Source organism: Rhinolophus sinicus, chromosome 3, assembly GCF_057876585.1.
Source record: "Rhinolophus sinicus isolate RSI-liver-muscle chromosome 3, RSI-T2T, whole genome shotgun sequence".
Taxonomy (NCBI): domain Eukaryota; kingdom Metazoa; phylum Chordata; class Mammalia; order Chiroptera; family Rhinolophidae; genus Rhinolophus; species Rhinolophus sinicus.
In genome coordinates, this window is record NC_142503.1 from 59853777 (window position 1) to 59879041 (window position 25265).

At 36.6% G+C, this 25265-nt stretch overlaps 1 protein-coding gene across 1 annotated transcript in view; it reads left to right on the forward strand.

Moving 5' to 3' along the window:
* The window catches only part of ADGRV1 (adhesion G protein-coupled receptor V1), a 503930-nt gene that overhangs the window by 422695 nt on the left and 55970 nt on the right, over nt 1–25265 (forward strand). Inside the window, exon 87 of the mRNA XM_019734240.3 lies at nt 20749–20870. Coding sequence (XP_019589799.3) covers nt 20749–20870 — 122 coding nt within the window. The remainder of the gene's footprint in view (nt 1–20748; nt 20871–25265) is intronic.

Here is a 25265-nt window from a genome sequence, read left to right on the forward strand (position 1 = left end):
TTTTCAGTGTTCGTCTATAATAGTGCATGTATCAGTACATAGGTTCTTTTTATTGCCAAATAATACTCCACTGTATGAAAACACTGCATTTTGTTTTTCCATTCATCAGTTTGTGAACATTTGGGTTGTTTTCACCTATTGGCTATTATGAAGAATGCTGCTATGGACATTCAAGTTTTTGTATTAACATGTTTTTATTTCTCTTGAGTATATACCTATAAGTGGAATTGCTGGATCATATGGTAGCTCTATGTTTAACATTTTGTGGAACTGCAAACTGTTTTTCAAAGTGGCTATAGTGACCTGTTTTTGCAAGTTAAGGATTTTTTGGAACCCAGCCACACCCATTTGTTTACACATATCCTATGGCTGCTTTCACAGTGCAGAGCTGAGTATATGTAATGCAACAAAGACCGTGTGGCCTGCAAAACCTAACATAGTTAATATCTGGCCTCCTACAGAAAAAGTTTAATGGCCGACTCCTGGTATAAAGGAAGACATAGCCACTAAAATCATTTAAACATTAAAAAAATGATATAAACAAATAAAATTAGGACAGACAAATTGAAAATAAAATATTGACAATAAAAATATACTAATTAAAATTTTTAAGTATCTTAATATTTGAGATAAACTGTAGATGAGACACATTGAAGAGGGAATTAATGAATTAGAATGTGAAACTAGGATTGAGGAATACAAAAAAGAGAAAAGAAAATAAAGCTAAGAGATATGAGAATAGATTTCCAGAAGAAAAGAAAACTAGGAATGGAGAAAAAGCAAGATTTGATGAGGTAATGGTTGAGAATTTTCCAGAATTAAAAAAAATTAGCATAACTATATATAAAATGGATATGTACATTGTAAAAAAACAAAAGTGGGGAAGATACTGAAAAGTCTAGTATGCTACTGTGTTTCCCCAAAAATAAGACTTAGCCTGACCATCAGCTCTAATGCGTCTTTTTGAGCAAAAATTAATATAAGACCCGGTCTTACTTTAATAAAATATACGACCGGCCTTATATTAATTTTTGGTCCAAAAGACGCACTAGGGTTGATGGTCTGGCTAGGTCTTATTTTCGGGGAAACACAGTAGCAAGATATAAAACAAATTTTTAAAGTTCTCAGGTCTGTATTTTCAAATATCTGGAGAGTTAGCACCTTTTCTTTGCTTCTGATATTGTATGTTATGAGAAGTGGCACAAACCCTGCTCATGAGTTCCGATTCCATAGTGCAAGCAGATGCAGCTAAGTTCTCTGAAAATCTAAGCTTCAAAGGCAACATAGACTAGTAGCCATCTTCTTCGCTTTCTTCTGAGAAACCTGAACTTTTTACACCCCATGTGACCTTAATACCTAAGAAGGAGGGCAGTTCTAATTAGTCTCCAGCAGACCCAGCTTAGTTCTCCGCAATTCCAAGCATGCTAAAGCAACCCTTTTTCCTAAGGCAGCTGAGATGGTTTATAGTCTAGTTGTATTAGGTTGCTGCAAAAGTAATTGCGGTTTTTGCAGTTATTTTTAACCTTTTAAACTGCAATTACTTTTGCACCAACCTAATATTTTTGTCCTGCATTTTTCAATTGGATGAACATTTTTAGATATATTATGAGAAATATACTCTCAAGTAATAAATCAAGAGTAGAATATAAGTCCCCTTTTCTTACAAGAGCACAATTATGCTAAATGTTGAATATTATTAGCCAAACATTGTCAAGCGTTTTTTGTTTGCTTATAAATCACTTTTAACAATGAGTATGATGCATTGTGAGGAGGAAAGTTCAATTTGTAGTTTCCTTATACCCAAAGTGTTTTGTTTGTTTTTAGTAACTAGAATGATTAAGATTATACATTCACCTTAGGGATTTAGGCTTGGTAAATAGATGCAACTAGTTATCACCAGCATCACCTATTTGAATAACATTTCGTTAGACCTGAAATCTTTCATATGTCTATAGGCCTGTTCTCCACACTGCTTACTATTGTGCAGAGTAGATGTGCCTGACAACAGCTGCATTTTTAAATCAACACTTGTGTGTTGGTTACAAGTGCTAAGTATCAATCCTTTTACACTCTATATTTTGAGTTACTTTTCCCCCTCTAATATTCCTTAATTTCAGAGTTCAAATAAACTCATTGAAATCCAAAGGAACGGGGAGAACAGAGAGAGCTGCTAATAAATAAAATATACTCTGTGCTGTAGTCTCCCAACGATAGCCACCAACAATCTCTTCCATTTCTGAGCTTGGCCTGTAACAATGATGACAGCTTGGCTTCTGTGCATACTTTGTTGCCTGACTGCTGTCAACCAAATTTTCAAAGGTCAGTGGTTCCTAATGAGATTCACGGACCTCCTCTTCCTCCAGTCCGTGGGGTGAATATGCAGGAAGAATGAGTCAAGATAAGGGTATGTTCCCTGAACTGAATTTCAATGTCTCAAACAGCATTTTAAACAAAGCCTGTAATTTTAGGGTTTGGTTTAGATCTCTGGCAACGATAAGCTTTTCTCTTCTTTGAGGCTCATTAGAATTTACTGACTCCTTTCTGATTCATCAGCTAGTTCTTCTGTGAGGAATGATTCATGGATCAGGGAAGGAAAACTAACTTGAATAAAAAGAGGAAGTAAGTGATTACAAATCCTTTTCTTATAAAAAATCCCACTCATATGTTTCAATACGATAGATAAAAATGTAAAGGAGTCTTGATTTAGCTAGCCTGTTTATAGCATGAATCTGAGGTATTTAGAATTTACTGGTACTGTAATGGCAACTTCATTACTTGAGGACAAATTTGAGAATGAATGCTTCCATTTCTTCTGAGGCTCCATTACTTCACATTTATAGTAAACAAATAGTAATATAAATCAAGATTCTATTGCTGTTATGAAAATCATTGAGAACTTGTTACAATGAAAATCATTGAACACTTGTTACATTGAATATTACAAAGTATCATACTTCCTAAAGTTGAGTGACTTTCTTTCTTTTGACATTTAAAAAAATTCAAATAGAGTTCAGAGAAACTCAATGAAACTCAAATCCCAAGGAAAAAGAGGAAAAGGAAAGAGTTCCTGACAAATGCAATAGACTCTGTGTTGTATTCTCCATGGATGTCTGTGATCAGTTACTGCCCTCCTGTTGTGTGCATGCTATTTCTCTTACAAAGCAGTGGAGTCTGTTTCCCTTCCCTTTAAAATCTGGCTTTGGACTTGCTTAGACCAATATAATATGATGGAAGTGATGCTGTCCCATAATGAGTCTAGCCTTTAAGAGAACTGGCAGTGTCAGCTTATTTTCTCTTGGAAGCCAGCTACCATGTAAGGCTAAGAAGTCGTTACCCTGAGACTACCATGATGTTTGAAACCCAAGCTAGTCAGTCATATGGAGAAGCCACGTGTATAGATATGTTTTGCCAACCTTCAGTTGTTTTAGGCACCCCAACTCTGATTCCAGACATGTGAGTGAAGAAGGCTTATAGTTTCCAGCCCAAGTAGATACCGTGTTTCCCTGAAAATAAGACCTAGCCAGACAATCAGCTCTAATGTGTCTTTTGGAGCAAATATTAATATAAGATCAGGTCTTATATATTGTATTATATAAGACCGGGTCTTATATTGTATTCTATAAGACCCGGTCTTATGCTCCAAAGGACGCATTAGAGCTGATTATCCGGCTAGGTCTTATTTTCGGGGAAACACAGTACCACACAGACTAGAAAAACTGCCCAGCGCAAATTGTAGGATTGTGAGAAATAATAATTTATTTTAAGCCACTAAATTCTGTAGTGGTGTATTATGTAGCAATCAATAGCTGAAACACTCTGGTTCTCGTATTCTTATTATTCTCACATCAAAATTATAAATACGTCATTGTCATTTTAAATGTAATTGCTTGCAGAGACATATATTCTTTATAAATATAAATGGAAAAACACAATATGATTTTTTTTTCCTAAGGCAAAATTGAGGCTTCCACTAAAGTGAAATAAAAGTAATCTTACCTAGTAACAGTATGTGCTTGAATCAGATCCAGAATGACCAATATAACAGGTTTCACATGTCCTTGGCAGTAAGCTGCTTATCTGCAGTCTACTCTCAGTTCCATTGCTGAAAATAAAATAAAAGAAAAAAACAATACCCAGGGACCCAAGAAAATCCCAGAGCTTCTCATTTTACAATGAACAATCTCTTCCACTTGAGCTTGAAAAACCTTTGTGAACATAGTTCAGTCCTCCCACATTTTGCCAGTAGCAGTGGGGAAAATGCAAAATATTTAAGAAACATTGTGCATGCTCATCCTCTTTTCAGATTCATATCTATGACCACAGTCTTCAAAGAGTCAAATCAGAAATCTTTGAGACTGAAAGATGATGTGTAGTCAGTCATTCATTGTTTGTTTTCTTCATTATTGTTTTGGAAAACGTTTGGGATTTGATCATGCTTATTAAAAACTAACATCAAGAGTTCGTTTCCTAAGACTTAAATATCCAGATAAAAAGTATTGTAAAATACTTTTATTAAAAATACTTTTATAAAAATAAAATCATAGAGTTGAGAGAAAGCTTAAATTTCTGTTTAAACTCCTGATTTACACATGTAACCAAATAAGTAAAGGGACTGATAATTTGTGACAGAGCTGGGTCTTTTTAGAACTCAAGTTTCCTGAATATCTTTACCTTTAGTGAACTGGCTTTCACCTAGTCTCCGTTAAATACTGATGAGGACAAGGGTAGTTCTCTATTTACTTTATTTCAGTATTAAACTGTTAAATTCAATTTACATTTGTTTTCTAGGTGGGCCAAGGGCACAGAGCATGGATATGGTGGGGTTGGAATTGAAAATAAAGGGCTGGAATGCATATAAGTGGCAGATGTGAATTTATTATACTTGGGCCCTGGTAGTCCTAACTATTATTATCATCACCACTACCATCTAAGACTCACCATATGCCAGACACGGTGCTAACCATTTTGAATGTATTATCTCTATTTTTACAAGAATCCTATGAAACAGGTATTATGATTCCTGTGCTCAGATAAGAAAATCAAACACATGAGAGGCATAGAAAAGTGGCCAAGTTTGTCGTTGGAATTAGAACCACAGGTGACTCTCAAGCTCTGACTGAGCTGCCATTACTACTAGCACCAATACCATGCTGTTATTAAAACTTTTATTGAGAAAAATAACATGTAAACAGTAAATTAAACCTAGAAAACTCTAATTCTATAAAAGTAATTACTAGAGTCCTTTCCCCAGAAAGAATTTGAAGTAATCTGGGCTGGCAAGTTATTCCTTCATCTTCTGATTTCCAAGACAGACTGCCCCTCTCTTTAGAGTACTGAAACATTCCTAGTTTTCCTCATTATTCTTACATATAGTGCAGGCACAATAATAATCCTTAACTTTATAGAGATGTTTGAAGGAATGATTAAATGCTGATTCATATAAAGTCTTTAGTATGCTCTATGGAACATACTAAGCAGTATGTGTTGGTGTTTCTATTAGCATAACTCTTTTAGCACGTGATTCATTCAGAATCCACAGTCAGATATGTAACTCCTTTGTCCTATATCCTTCTTAGATGTCTCTCAAATATGTCTCCTTCTTTCTTTCTTCATGATTATGCCTGGTGTATTAACCAGCTTGAGCTGCCACAAAATACCATAGACTAGGTGCCTTAAACAACTGAAATTCACACTCCTCACAGTTCTACAGGCTGAGAAGTCTCCCAGTCTGGGTGCTGGCCAGTTCAGTTCCTAATGAGAGCCCTCTTCTTGGCTTACAGATGTCCATCTTCTTGCTGTGTCCTCACATGGTAGACAGAGAGGGCAGGAGGTAGGGAGTGTTAGTTCTTTCGTGTCTCTTCTTGTAAGGGTTCTCATCCCATCATAAGGGCTCGACCCTCATGACCTAATTACCTTCCAAAGTCCCCATCTCCGAATACCGTGTTTCCCTGAAAATAAGACCTAGCCAGACAATCTGCTCTAATGCATCATTTGGACCAAAAATTAATATAAGACCCGGTATTATATTATATTATAGACTGGGTTTTGTATTATATTAAAATAAGACCGGGTCTTATATTAATTTTTGCTCCAAAAGACGCTTAGAGCTGATTGTCCAGCTAGGAGTTATTTGGGGGGAAACACGGTATCCCCTCTTCTTCAGCCATGCTGAACTAGTGCCGTTGGCCTAAAAGTGACATGATTTCTGATAAGTCTGGATTTAAATAACGTAACTGAATTCACTCTGACTTGTTGAGTTTATCAACAAGTTTATGGTCAGGGAGGAGAGGGAATGGAATTGAAAGTAATTTCCGTCTTGCAACCCATCGTGATTAGGCTTCAGTAGGGCGTTAGTAGAAGACGTGAACGATATGGAACATATTTAAAGCCAGTAACAGAGCATCAGTACATCGTTGCTCTGGGTGCAATGCACACTCTTTGACCTTCAATGAGATTGCCATCTCTTGTTGATGTCACATACATTGACATGACTCGGTTTGACCCAGAGAATCAATGAAACTTTCCCAGTTGTTTATAGTTTTTGGACATAGGCAAAGTGAGTTTCCCATATTTTTCCATGACAGTTTTTCTCCAAATTAATAAAAATTTTAAATTTTAATTTTTCTGGCATACTCCATTCTTTTTAAAGGACTTTCTACTCAAATCCTTTTTTGTTTATCCTGGAAAAATGACTGATGAGGCATTACTTTCTACTCCTTTGAAAACTACATAAAAATAATTACTCGTGTTTATTGCTTTAAACTAAGAGCACATTCTTTTTTAATGGATGACTGAAGTCTTCCATTTAACTCTTGGCTGGTGAAAATACAACTTCTGACTCTTTTTTAATGTGTCTGTCTAAAATTTGCCCAGCGAATTTCAAAACAATGTATGAAAAACACAACTAGATAGTTGAAAAATCACTTTTTAAGGCTGTTTTATGTTGGCATGTTTATGATGTTGAAAACCCGATATTCCCGCCTTGACCTGGTCTATGAGCCACCTTTGTTGTTGTCTACGTAGTGATCCTACAAGATGCCTTGGTTCTCTCTACTCAGCCAAATCCCAAGTTCTTAGGTATAAATTCCATTCTTGGTTTGCAACCTTTTCCATGTATTATTTATTGCCATTCTCATTATTTAGAGACACTTTCAATTTATGATTCAGTGCCTACAGTTCTTTAAAAAAATATACAGTCACAAAATAATAGTTGATCACATTTTAATTAATCAGCTGTATAATATTAAAGAGAAGATCCAGAAATAAAGGAAAATGAGGTTGCTAAAACTACAAAAATAGGAAATGCAGACAGGACAGCTAACCTGGGAAATGAGCAATTGCATCCCAAATTTCTTTTAAAATGTATATTTGACCTAATACCTATGATCATAATGCCCAACACTTAATATTTTACGTATTATAAAACTCAGAAGTTGAATAAAAGAGAATGACATTTTTGTGTTGTTTCCTTTCAGAAGAAAAGTGCACCATATCAAAGGTAAAGATCTTTTCACAAAAGTACTGTTTCACTTACCTTATCATAACTGAAATGGCTTGCCTCGTAAAAGATCACTTTCCTTACAACGAGTTGCAAGAGGCCACTCCTTCCAACTAATAAAATGTCAAAAATATTTTTGTTCCTTCCTGCATTTCAAGGTGCTATGTCCCTGATTAATTTTTTTCTTCCTTCTATTCTTAAATCATTTCCCATGATATTGTCCCTTCCTGGGTCACTGTTTCCTTCTCTACATCTTTCACTGAGCACAACCTCTTTCTGTCCTCCTCTCCTTGCTCCTCACTCCCACTTGTTCTTTATCCTCATTGTGACCTCCCTTCTCCCCACCCTGTGATTGGACATTCCAAGGATATTTTTTCACTAGGTCCTTTGATTTCTCACCAACCTGGCCCCTTCCTTAAGCAGTTGTGCCAATTATCAGCCCTATCTATGCCATACACTTCTCTTTACCAGCCAATTAGTACTACTCTGTAATAGATACTAATTTGTTCTAAGTAAATTTAAACTGGGCCATCTCTGCTTCTCAGAAAGCCTTTGGATTATCTTTAATTGCTTCTTAAGTAATCTTTGAAACAGATTCCACTGCCCTTAAGTCTTGTGTGTAATACCTTTTATTCTCACTCTCTATACAATTATGAAAACAACCTGATGGACCTCCCTCAACTTTCCTTATTTTTATATCATCATTTCTCTTTGTTGTCTCCCTTCTCTATCACTTTTCCTCCCATTTTAGATAAGGAGATAAATTACTCATTCTTACCACAGCCAATCCTCACAATTGTGCCCTTCATCATTTTTTCCTTCTCTTGGAATGTGTTTCATTCAATTTTCCACAGTTGCCTTACGTCTTAAACATCTTTCTCTTCTCTGTGCCTTTCCCCTCCATCCAAAAACATGCATCACTTTTCATTGCCTAAAAGAGCTTACTCATAATGCTGCCATCTTATCAAGTTACTCCCCTGTCTCTCTCCTTCATCAACAAACTTCTTGCCTAGAAATCTATATGAGTTACCTATACTCATCACCTTATGTTCACTGCTAAGCTTTGAGAGTACCTTGCCTATTCTCTTTCATTCATCACGTGTAACTTTGGGCACCAAATCTACTGATCTCTTCCTCATGTCTTTATCCTTAAACCCTTCTGCATCAATCACTACCCTTCCTCAAATAGTCTACCTCAATTGTTTTACATAATCCTTTCTTATTTTAATTTTCCTGCTAAATCCCGGGCCAAAATCTCATTTTCCTTATGACTCATAACTCTTGAGTCTGTGTGTTTTTTCAGTATATGTTCCTTTGCCTTTTTCAAATCATAGTGGTAATTTTCAAACCTATCAACTCGAGCCCAACTTCCCTTCTCAGCTTCTTCTTTTCTATCCTCTTCCTGAGAATAATATGTTGTCCTCAGGAAGTACATTGTCATCAATTGTCATCAACTTTGCCCATCTCCCTATCCCAATTGTTATTCTTTCAGTGTTATTCTTTCTTCTCTTCTTCCTCTTAATCCTTTTCTTATTTTCCTAACCTTGAAGCCAGTGTAATTTCTCTTACTCCATAGTCATAGACTTTCAGGTCAGTGGGTGTCAAACCTGACTGATCATCAAAATCACACTCAGAAATTACGGTTTGATGAGTCCCTCTGCAGGCTTACTGATTTAGAATCTCCAGTGATGAAGTCCTAGTATCTCCGTAGTTTTAAAGTTTCTCATTGTTTTCTGATCTAGGGGCACTACTGCAATATTTTTTGTGTCCACCCCCTTCCTGTAATATTTTTTGTGTCCACCCCCTTCTTTCCATTGTAAGAGGCCCTTCCTCCTCTGCCATTCCCTTGCCTCAAGGCTGCATTATCTCTCACTCGACCTCGGCAGCAGTTACCGAACTGGTATCCCTGCCTCCAACATTCTCTCCACCAATCTATTTACTTTCCTATAAGATTAAGCTGTGTTTTGATTAGGCCATACCTCTTCTCAGAAATTTTAAATGGCTCTCCATTTCCTATAAAATAATTCTGTATTGCTTACTCTGGCCCTCAGGAGGCCTTCATGACCTTGTGCTACAAATACTCTTCTCACTATTCACTTTTATGGACCTTTAACTTCAATCAGAAAGAATATTTTACACTGATTTATGCATTTGCCTTTTTGCCTTCCTTTATGCTATTCCCACTGCCTTAAACTCAGAATTTACATGTTCAAATATAGCTTATCTTTAGGGCCTACCTGAAATTCCTTCTTCCTCACAAAGGCCTCCCCATACCATTAACAGGAAATAACTGCTGCTTTCCTTGAATTATTATATAACTGATCTCTTTCTTCTAACATTTACCTTCTACTTTTCATTATAGTGTATATATGTATATATACTTATATAATATTTGAAAAAAATCCATATCTAGTTCATCCTTTTACCTATCACATTTTAGCTAATAGATTTTTATTCTTGCTAATGAAATATATTTTTTGAATAAAAACAACAACCAAAGTTTATGTAAAACTGTTCTAAGTGTTGTGCATTTCAACCATTAAATCCTCACTGAATCTACAAAAGCCTACTTGGGAGGTGCTAATACTATAGATGAGGAAATTGTGTCTCAGAGCAGCTATGTAACTCACCAAGATCGCACAGCTAGTAAATGGCCCTCAAGTAATCTGGCTCAAGTCCATGTTATTCATAACCACTCTACTGTTCTGCCTTTTTTAGTGAACAAATCTCACTCAGTCACCCCCAATGCATGCTTTCAAAAAAAAAAGTAGTTGGCTGAAGTCCCACATTCAAAATAGATCTTTTTCTTTTAATTGAGTTTTACAGAAGCAAATTATTAAATTTAGTATAAATATCCTTCAGGAAAGCAAATGATATGATTTCTAATTAGTATGCATCAACTTCAAGAAAGAAGTAGAAATTGGGTCATAAAGACTAAAAGTGTCTAAGAGCAGTTTAAAGCCCTATCAGATAGTATTATAAAGGCAATGTAAACCAGTGTGGTTGTAAATTAACAAATAATTGAAATGAACAATATTTGATCCTTACCCTCATTTAATTATACAGTTTCCAAGAAATGTGGTGATTTCCTTCTCTCCATCAAGCCCTCCTTTCCCTCTCCCCCCCCCCCCCAGTGCCAGAGTATTTGCAAATAAATACATAATCTATGGTTATGGTAAAGCAGCTTTGCCACCATTAAAAAAAAAAATGTTTTTTTATAAATGTGTTTCATAAACTTGATCACAGAATCAACTTCACCTGGTTAAAAAAAGAAACAAACAAATAAACAAAATGTAACATGATCTGTCTAGCATATTAAAGATGGAATTGAATAGTGAAAAATAGCTCCATTTGGGGGGTAGGGCTTGGGAAGCACAGTGACTAAAAGCCTGTATGGCTGCTCATTCATTAGTCTTACCTACTACCGTGTTTCCCCGAAAATAAAACCTAGCTGGACCATCAGCTCTAATGCATCTTTTGGAGCAAAAATTAATATAAGACCGGGTCTTATATAAGACCCGGTATTATATTATATTATATTATATTATATTATATTATATTATATTATATTATATTATATTATATTATATTATATTATATTATATTATATTATACCTGGTCTTATAATAAAATAAGTCCAGGTCTTATATTAATTTTTGCTCCAAAAGATGCATTAAAGCTGATGGTCTAGCTAGGTCTTATTTTCGGGGAAACATGGTAATGCCAAACCCATAGTACCTAGAGTTAAATAAAATTCCACTGCTCTTACTTGAAAGGAATGAATGAAGGAAGGAAGAAAAGGAAGGAAAGAGGAAAGAAAGGACTGGAAACAGAATTTTGAGCCTAGGGCAAAAATAAACTGTGGTGTCTACTTTACATTTGCTACTGTCATTTGACACCTGTGAAACAGTCTAACCATTAACAGTTCTAACTCCAGGTGAAAGGAGAAAAAGAGTTGGAATCAAAATTTCACAAATTTTAAGGTCCACAGATACAGAGGTCCACAAATACAGAAAGAAAATTTTAAAGGTATATCATTGGGTACAAATCACTAATATACAAATATTGTCAATATAGATGTCAATTTTATTTTATTTTTTTTTTGGACAGCCTCCTTCTCCCTAGATCACACACATGGCATTCAATCTGGGGATTGTCTTTCTTTCTTAACACAATGGTTTCTCTTTCTTTTCTCAGTAAAGGCGTGGTCCACGGTTGTTAGTAAGAATGAGCACTAAAATACTAGTTTACTCCTACAGGCATAAAAATCCCTGCCACACCTGTGGGTACTGTGCTGTTATTTAAGTGGTCTTTGTGGTCTGTTATTGTTGTATGTGCCTGAACACATCTCTGTAGGTGGGTTTGGTATTAATTGTCTTTATGTACAAATATAGTTATTTAACAGCAGAGAATCAATAATTCCCCAAAGCTTTTGGGAATATACACACAATATTATTTTTAAGACCAGGCAATGTCCTGATAATCTGACAGCTGTTGGGAGATGATATGCAGTTAAATCACATTGATAGAGAGGAACCAAAGGATTTAACTAAAGTAGATATTTTAGAATATTGACATGGGAAAGGAAATCAAAAACAAAAATAAAATTTTAAATTGGTGTTACCAAGTTTTGTAATGTGATGGCTAGAGAACCAAATGAAAGAAAGAAAAGCATTCAGGTCAGCTGGTATTTATCTAGATTGAGCATCTACCAGAAAACATTTGTAGGAATTAACATATGCCTAACACACTATAAAAATATTTTCTTACACGCATAGAGTTATCTTTAGTGTTAATTTTTTTGAGACATTGTGTCAGAATCGACTCAAGACTTCATTGTTGAATTTGAGCCTATTAAATCTTAATGACTACAGTGTAATGTCCTATCAAACTCTTTAAAACATGACTGGCTATTCATGGCCAAATACATAGTATCCCAATTTCCCAAAATTATGAGGCCATCTAGTAAGATTCAAAATATAGATGTAGGCAGATTGAAAGATGCCTTGTATGTTTTCATTATATTATCAACGCTGAGTGTATTGGGAGCTACTAAGTGCTTCAGCATGCCTGGAGATGACTGTTTTGAACATTTAATGGCTGAGTAACTGGTAATGTAGTTAGAAAACTAGGTTAAGCCAGTCTTCAATTGTTAGTTAGTTGACTTCATGTTTGGTTTAGCACTCTGATCTTCTGAAAACTTTTGTCATAATGTCATTTTTATGACACATTTATAAAATGTGTAGAAAATTACTCTTTGCCTGTGAACCCAAATGATAATTTTCCTTCCCCTAGTTCCAAGACATTATTCTTCACAAGAAGAAAACAGAACATTTAACCTTTTCCTTAAGAATCACAGACCTCTTTGACCCCCTGCCCCCAGTATGATAGCATCTGGCAACTTTGAAGTACATGATTCAAATGGAATTACTCTAATAACAGTTCATGCAAGGTCCATGTGGGTATGTCTCATCTAACTTGATTATTCTCCTTAGATTCAAAATTATAGCCTGCAAATTGAAAATTATATATAGCTTTTACACGACGAGACCATAATTCTAGGCTTGTACCATTTTTTTTTTCAGTCCCAATAAATCACACTCAACGTAGGCCTGACACTGGACTGCCCTTCAGCATCCACGAAAGCCCTAAGTCAGCCATTGACAAAGGACTGCTATTTAGGTTCTCAGCAGACTTGGAGACTCCCTTGAGAATTTGCTCACATTCCCCTGGAAACTATACTGTAGGCCACTATTGACTCTCTTCTCTGCCTTCAGATCCAGTATCTCACCTGGACAGATCCTTCCAAATTAGTCTGACCTCCTTCATGTATCAGTAAGGGTCAGGGTAATCCAGGTAAATCCATGTAAGAAGGTAGTAGGTGTAAGCCGCGGCTATAGTTATATTTGCTGTACCCACCTTATGTCTACAATGTAGATAGAATTATGATAACCTACAAAAGCCTATTTAAATTATCTTTTAGATCAGAGATTTACAAATTGTAGGCCCCAACATAATGGTGAGTCTCATTGCCAGCATTTTAAGTGGAACAGGATGGGATGTGATGGTATAGAATAGAAAAAGAATTGAATAGGGTAGGGTAAGGTAGGGTAGGGTAGGGTAGGGTAGGGTAGGGTAGGGTAGGGTAGAATAGAATAGAATAGAATAGAATAGAATAGAATAGAATAGAATAGAATAGAATAGAATAGAATAGAATAGGATGGAAAATATCAAAAGGAGAGGGAAGGTAATAGAAGATACTGAGAAGTCCATTTAAAACAGGTTTGTCAGGAAGTTTTCGCCACAGTTTGGATGTAACAGGACTTAGAGTCTGTACACTGAAAACAACCTTCCTCCAAGTGTGACCTTCAGATTATGTCAGGTAAACAGAAGGGTGCTGTAGCCAAATAAATTTGAGAAATTCAGGTACAAAAGAAGTTAAACATTTCTTTATTACATGATCTTTGGGCATTTCACATATGCAAGAGGGGGCTATCTAAAGCCACGCACTATTGCCCTAACTTGACTAAAGTAATGATGGTAATGAATGAGGGTGATAGCAGATAAGGCTTAGTGAGCATGTGCTTTGTTCCAGGCTCTGTGCTGACTGTATTATGTGCATAGTTCCCCACTCCCACTCCGTTTGGTACAGCATATGATGAAAATTCAATAATGGGGTACATTTGTGTAGCTGGTGGTACTAGTACTCAGAAAGAAGAGAAAGCTTGAGAGGAAGGATACTAAATTCAGCTTTATATAAACTGAGTTTGAGATGTTTTGAGGATCTCCAGGCTTGGAGATCTGGAGCTAAGGAGAGATGGAGATGAATATTTGGAAATTGTGGCTCTAAGGTGGTCATTGAAAGAAGGTAACTCTAGAAATTTTGAACTTAGTAAGGGTGGCTAAGTACAGTGAAGAGTTCATAATGGAGAGTTCAGATACACAGTCTAGCCTGCTGCAGCAAACATTTGCAACTGTATCTGGAGATAGAAGCCACAGGACTTAAGTGGGTTCCCTTATCCAAATGGATTTTAAAGAACTCTCTGCGGAATGTGTTTGAAGTACTGACGCAAAGAGGAAATTCGAAATTTGTAACCAAATATAGGACTAGTGAGCAAAGATTAGGACCGAAAGCTACCCAAATGAGGTATGGAGAGTTTCTTTGAACAATTTGCATATCTAATCCATAATTTTTTATCTGTTCCACCCACAATATCCTAATGCTGATTTGGCAGTTCTGTGAAATATGTGCCCTGTTGTCTTCTATATTAGGTTTATTTGCAAGGAGACTGGTAGGTGACTATGCATTGTGGGATTAGTGTGAAACCTTGTTAAGAAAGCTCAAGAACACAATGTTTTCTCACCAAGAAATGGGTTAGAGCAATGAAATGTCTTTGCCTCAAAGTATCTATTAGTTTCAGAATAAAGCCATATTTTAGACATAAGGCCTGCTGATATCTTTTTTTTAATTACCTTTTTTTCTAATTAAAAAAAATACATGCCTATTGTTGGCTATAGAGCCATAAATATCTTAAATCCACATTATTTCACAGTTGTATTCCTTTTTCACGTTGATGAGTGTTTTAGTAGCACATCCAAATTGTTAGAATCAGAAGGTCAGCGAGGTAAAATTAAAACAAGTACTTTAGAAGAGTGTAAACACAGAATAAATTTCAGTCTCATGTAAATGAGGTGTGATTTCCATAATAAAGCCATCATTGTTGTCACTGGTGCATAGCAATAAACGCCAAAGCTGCAATTACAAAGAAAAGAGATAATACAGCACCATACTTTCATAAAAAATGGCAATTAAATTCATTGAAATCCTATTTTCTACTAAAAAATAGATTTTATGTATTCTCAGTGGAATTTACTAACTCCTATAAATAGACTTACTTAATGATAGTAGTACTAAATGACACATCCATTTGCTGTTTTCTTCCCTTTCCACAATTTCTTTCACAATTTCTTTTTTTCAAACTACTTTATTTTTCACATTATTGACTTTTCACTAGTTTAAGTAATTTCACATTAGTGATTCCTTGCTAAATTAAGTACTTTGAAGATTTTATTTTATTTTTCTCCCTGTAGAACTTCATCTGACACAAGTCTGCCTTTTTTCACATAGTCTTTTTTTTTCTTTTTAATTATAGGAAAATATGCACAATATACAATTTACAATTTTAATGATTTTCAGGTGCACAATTCAGTGACATTAAGTACATTCGCAATGTTGTGCAACCATCACCTCTGTTCATTTTCAGAACTTTTCATCTTCCCAAACATACACTCTCTGCCCATTAAACAATAACTCCCTATTCCCCCCTCCTCACAGCCCCTGCTGACCTCGCTTCTATTTTCTGTCTCTATGAATTTGCCTCTTCTAGGCACCTCATATAAGTGGAATAATACAATATTTGTCCTTTTGTGTCTGGCCTGGTTTACTTAATGTCTTCAATATTCATCCATGTTGTAGCAAGTGTCAGCACTTCATTCCTTTTTAAGGCTGGATAATATTCCATTGTTCCATAAATATCTACGTTCCGTTATGGACACTAGATTGTTTTCACCTTTTGGCTACTGTGAATAATGCTGTCATGAACACAAGTGTACAAGTCTCCGTTTGAATCTCTGATTTCAGCTGTTTTGAGTATATATCTAGAAGTGGAATTGCCAGATCACATGATAATTTTGTTTAACTTTTTGAAGTATCACCAAACTGTGTTTTTCACAGCAACTGTACCATATTACATCCCCAACAGCAATGCACAAGGGTTCTACTCTCTCCACATCTTTTCCAACATTTGTAATTTTCTGTTTTTTTGACAATAGCCATCCTAGTGGGTATGAAGTGGTATCTCATTGTGGTTTTGACTTGCATTTCCCTGATGAGTAGTGATGTTGAGCATCTTTTCATGTACTCATTGGCCATTTGTATATCTTCTTTGGAGAAATGTCTATTCAAATCTTTGCCCATTTTTGAATTGGGATGTTTGGTTTTTTGCTGTTGAATGGTAGTAGTTCTTTATATATACTGGATAGCATAGTCTTTTTTATAGATAACATTATTCCTTGGGCCCAATACTGTGTTTTTAAGCCTTCCTTTTATTGAGAATATTGAAATGATTCTGTTTTCTGTTAACTAATTCACCCTTAAACATAAGTTTCTAACATTGCCAACTATAAATGCCTGCTTTGGTAAGTACTGACTTATATAGACAACAGAAAGGTTACTAGTAATTTACCAAATGTGAAATGTCAGCTGAGGAAATATGAAACTGAAATAATTTACATTAAATGGAGCACTAATTTCCAATTTGCCAAATGGAATGCGTAGTAGCTGTTAACAACACGTCCCCTCCCGCTTTCATCACTGTCACCCACTCCCAACACCCCTTCCCCTTTTGGTCATTGTTACTCTAGGTCCCAAAGAGGGTGAAAGATACCTCCTCAGGTGGATTAACCATAAAGCTGATGAAACTTAAGTTTCAGGGCCTCTTACTTGCCTGGGCCCCTTTCAAGATCTTATACCTAATTGTGCTTTTCTGATTTTTATTTTTTTAAAAGCATATTCAAGTTCTATAAACTTCAGGCCCACAATATCCAGATGTGCATCTGAATGTGTTTCTTCCATATGACATTGTATCTTAATCATTGTCGAATGGCTGGAAAACCAGCCCTGGGATCTGTGGTTCAGTACACCGAGCTAGTTATGACTGGCTTTCTTCTTTTCAGAGTTTCTGATCTGGGGTGCCAAGCTACCACACTTTCCTACAGAGTTCCAGAAAAACATGGACCATGGGTGTTTCTAGTCAGTCCTGGCATGTTCTCTTGGCTTCGCTGCTGAGATTTGTCAACACACAGTACTTGTTTGGCTCTAGGCATTCAGAGGAACATGCAGGCCAATTTTTTAAAATTTGGTGCATACTCGTTCCTGCAAAATATGCATGTCCTTTTGTACTCTGCACAGAGCCATAAATAGAATTCTGTACTTACACAGTGGGGGCAAGGAATGTCATTGCCAGACTTCATACCTAATCTTTGAAAATTTTCACGAGCAGAGTTTAGGCAGTTTCTTAAATATTAGGGTATCTTGTCAGAAGTGAAAATGAGGCCAGAACTCTTATCAAATTGTATTTCATTAAACAAAAATGAATTTTTATAACAGCATAAATCAATAGTCTTCTCACCTGTCCAACTGTAAGGCATTAATGACAAAGGAATTATTCTTCTGTATAAACTGTGTCATATATTATTCTTTTATCTGTGCAGTTATAATAACTCAATTTTATATTTTTCTACGAAGAATATATCTGACAAGATACCAGTATAGTCTCTTTGTAAAGCCTTTTTTCTTCTCAAAAAACAAAAATATTTCTCAAGTTCCTTCTTCCTCTTCCTTTCCCACTTCCTTTTTTTTTTCCTTTCTCTTCTTGTTCTTTCCTTTCCTTTCCCAATCAATTCCATCGTAATGCCGTAAGTTGGTACAGAGCAGGGTATGAATCCACAGGAAGGTGTGTAAACATGAAGTGTCAGACCCCAATCATTGTGAGGAGGGCATCCATGTGAGGGGTGGGGTGCAGCCTAGCGTGAGGTGTTAGAACCTGAGTGCATTTGCGAGGCCATCGGTGCAAGGGGAGGGATGACAGCAATGAGACACTGGTTAAACAATCAAATAGGGCAGTTGATCAAATAGGTAAACATGTGAAGAATAATATTAAATAAATAGACTCTTCTTTTTCAACTTATTTATTTATTTAAGTGTGTTTTTCCAGGACCCATCAGCTCCAAGTCAAGTAGTTGTTTAGATCCAGTTGTGGAGGGCGCAGCTCACAGTGGCCCATGTGGGGATCCACCCAGCAACCTTGTTGTTAAGAGCACTGTGCTCTAACCAACTGAGCTAACTGGCCACCCCTTAAATATGTAGACTTCTGAACAGAGAAGGGACTTACAAAAATGGAAAGGGAGAAAATCATAATGAACCCTGTTGTGTTGCATTTGGAATTGTAGTATTGGTGTGAAGTAATGACTTTCATTATATAGAGAAACATAGATGTAAACATGTGTTTCTGTGTGTATGCACATGTGTACATATATATTCTTTTTTTTTTTGAGTTCTTAGTTTATCACTTCTCTTATGAAACTCAGCTCAATCACCACAGATGAAGTCACTGACGAATCTTCACTCCTTCTGTCGTCCAGTCTCTACCTCACTTTTTGCCAGCACCAACATTGGCCTTTGCAAGTTCCCTAACTTTTCTTCATTCTCTTCTTGCTTCCTTTCACTATTTTCTTGAGGCCTTTTTCTTCTCATAGACGCCATATCTCTTGCATGTCTATGTTTGGGTTCATTTTTCTTAGTGCAATCCAAGGAATCATAAGTCATGCCAAAGCCAGTGGTCTTGCCACCACCAAAATGGGTTCTGAATCCAAATACAAAGATGACATCTGGTGGTCTTATACATTTTGGCTATTTTTTCCCAAATTTCTGCCTTAGGTACCATTGCCTTCCCAGGGTGACGGATGTCATGACCATTTGTTTCTGTTGAAGTAGCCTATTGGTCATGAACTTCCTGGTCTGGATAGTTACTGTGTCATTCATGGTGGCAGCTGACCCTCAAGCAGTCAGGGAAGAAAAGCTGCATATATTCTTGAGCTCTGTCTACTGAAAGGGCTTAGGAGCTGCAACACCCCAATAGCAATGAGTGTATTTAACCCTAGAGCTTGGTTTCTAAATAGCATTCGTCCCTAAAAGAAACCAGGACTGAGGCAGGAGGGCAAGTACAAGATGAGCTGGAAACATCCTTTTGAGCCAAAAAAACAAGGAGTATCCTAAGTAATGGGACAAATTGAGTTCTTGTGCCACCCAATAAAATGCTCTAAAAAGAACCCAGCATCACTTCTATAATTTCTGACAAAGATTATAATCTGAATCACAAGAAAACTTTAGAGAAACTCAAATTTAAGGATACTCTACATGAAGAACTGGCTGGTAATCTTTAAAATGTCAGTGTCATGCAAACCAAGGACACACAGGGGAACTGGTTGGGATTAAAGGAGACTACAGAAACCTGTCTACCAGATCCTTCTGCTACAAAGGAAACTACTGGGGTAATTGACAGATACTGAATGGGGTCTCAGCGGTAATTTCCTGATTTGATTTGTATTGTGTTTATGTAGGACAATGTCTTTGTAGAAAATACACATTAAAGTATTACAGAGGGGGATGGGAAATCAGGCTGGCAACTTTCAAATAGTTCAGGAAAAAAAACTTTGTTGTCATACTGTACTTGCCGCTCTTCTGTAAGTTTGAGATTGTTTCAAAATAAAATAAAAATTTTAAATTACTACAGTTGTATTTAATTGTTCAAATTTCCTCCAGTATATGTGGATTTTAAGTGTTAATTGACGATGGTGAGTAATGAACTTTCAGGTCTGTCATGAGAGTTGTCAGTGGTGTGGTCCAGACTGACATCTTTCAACAACTTGAAAATGTGTTTCTCTGCAGCTGCTAAGATCTGATTCACTTTCCAACTCTTACATAGCTTGTTATTTTAAAATTAAGATCCCTCTTTAAGGTTATTATTATAAAACCCAAATATCAAAAACAAGTGGGAAGGGTAATGAAGTCCGTTGGCCCTGAAGAAATCTGTTCTGAAAACTATTGAAACAAATTGCGTGAGAAAATAATGGGTAGAATAAATTTAGCGTTGACGGTATTGAATCTGTCACTTTATCTCTAGTTATGAAGTTGGGTGTCTTCTCAGTCAGAACAAAAGAGATGAGTAAATACTTTTCCATCACATACAAACAAGTTTTTATATCATCTCTGTTTTAAAATGTCAAATTGGACTACGCAAATTTCGGGAGCACACTGATGTCTACCTGCCTGTCATTTTCTAGTGGAGCGATCTTTTAAGATTTACCTGGGATTACAAAGTGATTGCACCTTCGCAGTTGTTTGTGGCACTTCTAGTACAGTCCAGCAGGTGGCAATCGAGGAGAGGAACAGTTATCATTCTAACCCATCCCCCTGCCTACCAGTAAAACAGAAAGAATGTGGACTCAGCAAAGTGCCTGCTCTTCTCTGGCATAAGAATGGGATTTCCAAGGTTGTTCTTTCAAAATGGGCACTTAGGCTTAGAGAGTATTGCAAGAAAGGAGCCAAAAATAATTTTGTGTATATTTGTGACTACTCAGTATTCTGAAGCTCACATTTTCTTTTTCTCCTTTTTTTTTATGATTTCTAGAAATTCCTCTGGTTTTATATCTCTTTGCCCTGATTTCTTTGACATGGCTTTGGGGAGGCCTGCACATGGCTTACAGACACTTCTGGATGTTGGTCCTCTTTGTTATTTTCAACAGTCTGCAGGTAAGCCTTATATTTTAGTTACTGATGGCACACATGTATGCTAATGAACACGGCACTGAGTTCAATGTAAAGGAATCAAGTGTCCACACAGATGTGAATTTGTGCGTATAATAACATGCACAGAGTTGTAGAAAAAAATGATGGGGGTTAAATCTTTAACACCTGAGATATGGCTGGACTCCTAACTTGCTGATTATACAGAAAGGGAAGACATAAAATATCGACCCTCCTTTATTTTCAGAACATCTAAGTAACTGCAAAAACATATTTTTGTTCAACATGATTGATGTTTATAGACTTTGCAGGTGGCAGCCATGGAGAACCTGTGCTCATATTTGGACCATGGTGTGTCTAGAAATTAGATCAGTTGAGGAGTGAAACAGATAGCAATGTTCAAGCAGTCCCCTTTTAAATCTGGTGCTTAGTAAAATGAGAGTGATTTGGTTCACTAAAAAACTGATTGAAGTTCTCTGAGTTTGGCAATGCCCAGCTTAAATTAGTTTTGTGTGCGTGCTTGGATAGCATAACTAGAAATTAAATAAGTATAGCAAAAATTAAAGCTGACTCTGTAGTGCTTTTGTTAGATGGAAAAAAGTTGTACCCTGAAATTAACAAATGGAACAAATGAACTCATTTTCCTTCTTTTCCAAAGTGCAAACTTCTATTCTAGACTAAAATAATTTCTTGAATTTACAGAGAGATCTCTAAATGGTCCTTATTTTGACCACCATCTCGCAAGGAACATGTGTAGAAAAACATATTCAGATTATGTCATACAGCTGAAATATGACTCAAAGCATATTTAGGTTTGCTTTTTTGGAGACAAATCCTTTAGGAAGAGCATGTTTTACAGGAGGTTGCCTAATGAAAGCATTATATGAATTTAGGAAGGGGAAAATACACAGTAACTTTAAAATTTGGAATCAAGTTGATGCAAGTTGGTATGTAGACAGCTCTAGATACGTTTATAATTAAGCATCTACTAATAGCACGTGTGCTAATGCTGCTAGTACCAGCCCTGCTGCGAGACCACAGCCCAGCTCCTCTGGGTTCTGGTGATTCCAGGCAATAAACAACTGGCTATAAGCATAAGCTATGGCGGGTGCTATGTAAACAGAGTGTTATGAGAGCTGAGTGAAGGGCCTATTTACTCCTGTCGCCTGTTCTAACATTTGAGCTGATCCCCAAAAGTGAGCTACTCAAATCAGAGGCCCTGTCCTATTCACCTCTGAAGCCCTAGGGCCTAGTGTAACTAACACCAAGGCTCACACTGACAGCCTACAGATAACATTTTATTTGGTAGACACACAATGGTACACAGACCAGTTATTAGATTTTTTTTTTTTTTTGATTTTTTTTTGCTGCAAACTTTTAATATTGCGAAACCCTGAATTTCTGGCTTTTGTTTAACGGCAACACTTGCTTGGCAGCTATTTTCAAGTCCTGAGTAGATAGATGTTGCCCCCTTTAGATGGGGCATGTGACCTCATTACACCTGGTAGACTTAATTCATTCATTTTTACCTGGCCATGAGTTTGTGACACCTCTAATGTTTATTCAGTAAGTGATGAGTGTATGGTTAGAAATGGGTATTTCAGGCAGAGAAAACAGCGTTAGTCTGGGCTACAAAAAGGGCCAGTGATAAATCTTGCCTAGGTTAAGCAAATGAGTGGAGGAAAGCAAGAAAGGTTTTACAGTTAGAAGCTAGTGGTGGGAGAGGAGAGAGAAGGGTGGGGTGGCTTCAATACCATGTTACCATGTCAGGATGGGATGTTAAACTTCAGCTTCTAAGTAATAGGGAAGTTGGGATGGGGGTTGGGGGTTGGGGGATTAGTTTTGTTCTGATTTGCTTTTTTAATTTTTTTTTTTTTTTTTTTTTTTTTTTAGTTTTTACATTTTTTAAATTTTGAATGGGAATGACATGCTTGTACTACTTTTTAAAAGGATAACTAGAAATGTTTAGGAGGGTATTGAAAAGAGGAGCAGCTCCAGGCAAGTAGGTATTGTCATATTCCAGCCTATAATGTTCTGGCAGTGCACCTGGGAATAGGGAGTAGGTGACAGTTTTAAAAATTGTTGCAGAGATAAATATTAATGAACTTTGGTTAGCCAATTAACTGTAGGCATATAGAGTGTGAGAGCATCACTTAGAGATGCCTGGCTCGGGTGAATGGCTGGGCGCAGACACCTTTAGTCAACATGGAGATCACATCAAGAGCAGGGGTCTAGGAAATATGCGATGAGGTTGGAGAGTTGGTGAGATTTATCAGACAAAGGTATCAATGTTTTAGTAACTAGGTATAGGGAGCGGGCCAGTGAAAGAGATTATTAATGAAAGAGAACCAGGGTAAGGTGGTTTGGAGTTGCTGGTAAAAAAGGAAGCTTCAAAAGAAAAACAATACCTAACTCGGTCATGTGTAGCAGAGAACACACAATGGAATGAGAACGGAGGAGCAGTGTGGTCTAGTGCAGCGGTGCCCCGACTGTAGTGTGCATTAGAATCACGTGAAGGACGTGTTCAAACACAGATTGGCAGGTTCCACACCCAGAGTTTCTATGCAGCAGATCTGGGTGGGATCTGAGAATTTGCAAGTCTAACAAGTTCCCAGATGATGCTGATGCAGCTGGCCTGGGGACCACAGTTTGAGAACCCCTGGTATAGTAGAGCATGATCCTAACTCCGCCAGCCTGCTATCTGGTTGACTTCAGCTGAGTCATGGATACTTACTCGATTCTACTTTCTTAGTCTGTGAAATAAGAGTAAATACTATTTAGGATTATGGTGTGATTTAATTAAATGGTATAATAAATGTAAAGCAATTGTACAGTACCTCACACTGAACAGTTGTTTTTATTATTCAAGAAATGTAATGGAAAATGCAAAAAGAGAGAAAGCAATAGCTTAGGAAGGAAGGTTGTGTAGTTGGTTGGTTGGTTGGTTGGTTGGTTGGTTGGTTGGTTGGTTGATTAAAGGGAGATTTTTTGTTTTTGTTTTCTTTGCTTGAAAAGAACATACAAAAAAGGAGAAACTGACCATTGGAGGAAAGACTCACTGCCATGGCAAGATCATGGACAGGGCAGAAGAACAGAAGTGAAAGAGGGCTTATCTGAGGGAGGAGCAGAGATGTTTCTCCCAGGTTAGGGAACGAAGGAAGGATGAGTGAACACGAAAAAAACTATTCTAGAGTGTGGAAAGTTGGAATTTACATCTAATGCCCTCTCTTTTCTCTGAAAGTCAGCAAGCAAAGTCATTTGTTGAGGTGAATGAATTGAGAGCTTGAGGTAAAAATAGTAAAAGGTATGGAGCAGTTTCTAAGCAGAAAGTAAATGTAAATGATGGAGGGTTGGAAGATGGTCAAGAAACGGACTGCTTAGAGAGAGATATTGGTGGGATTCAGTGGAAACCTGAAATCTAATTGAATGAATCAGCAGTAATTAAACAAATATAAGATTAAAATGGCAACCGGTGTAACCTACCAAACCACATGCACAGGAAAATGTGTCCTGAGGTCTTATGAAGGTTAAATCATAAAGGAGGACTGTCGAATATTGAACTATATTTTGTATGGAGATATAAAAAAAATCTTTATGGTCTTTTTCTTTGAGGAAATTAATACAAGCTAAGTAAAAACTAACAGTATTTCAAAGTTATGTTTAATGAGCTTAACTCTATCTCGGTGGCACTATTGAAGCAATGACTGTTTGTGTCACTCTTGCCTGGTATCTGGTACATTTCTGGTGCCAGTACTCAGTGAATCAGTCCTAAGAGGAATGCCTATTTCGAAACACTTGGAAAATATGACTTCTCTGTGGTTTATTTGGTTCATTTAATTTAAAAACTGCCTCATGTCTGCATTTCCATGCAATATTGCTGTGTAGTAGGAAGTTCTTCAAAGGATGTTCCATGAAGACTTAACAGTTGTGGGTTTGTTTGTTTGTTTTTTCTGGCCTTTGTATTTGTTTAACTGACTTTTGTCAACACCTCTGACCACAAAAGTAGATTTTGTATCTTATGCTTGGCTACTGTATTTTGCTCAGAGGAGATTAGTGCCCCATTTTTTTATCCTGATTATTATTGTGTCATAGGTGCTCTGAGACTGATGGATGAAAGGTATTCTGATTTTTTGCATTTATTATTTGATGCAGTTTTAAAAAGGGAATCTTGATCACTTGAAATATTATCAGGAATTCTTGATGACTTTCTGAAGACTCAGGTTAAGCTATCAAATTTCTAATACATATATGCACTTAAGAAAATATGTATTAAGTACTTTATAAAGCATGATGGGTATAGATACAAAAAGGAGGTAAACAAATCATTTTAAATATGTCTATTACTTTTATAACTCAATAGTCTTCTTGAGCATTGTGGCCACCACCAGTGCAAGACTCGTC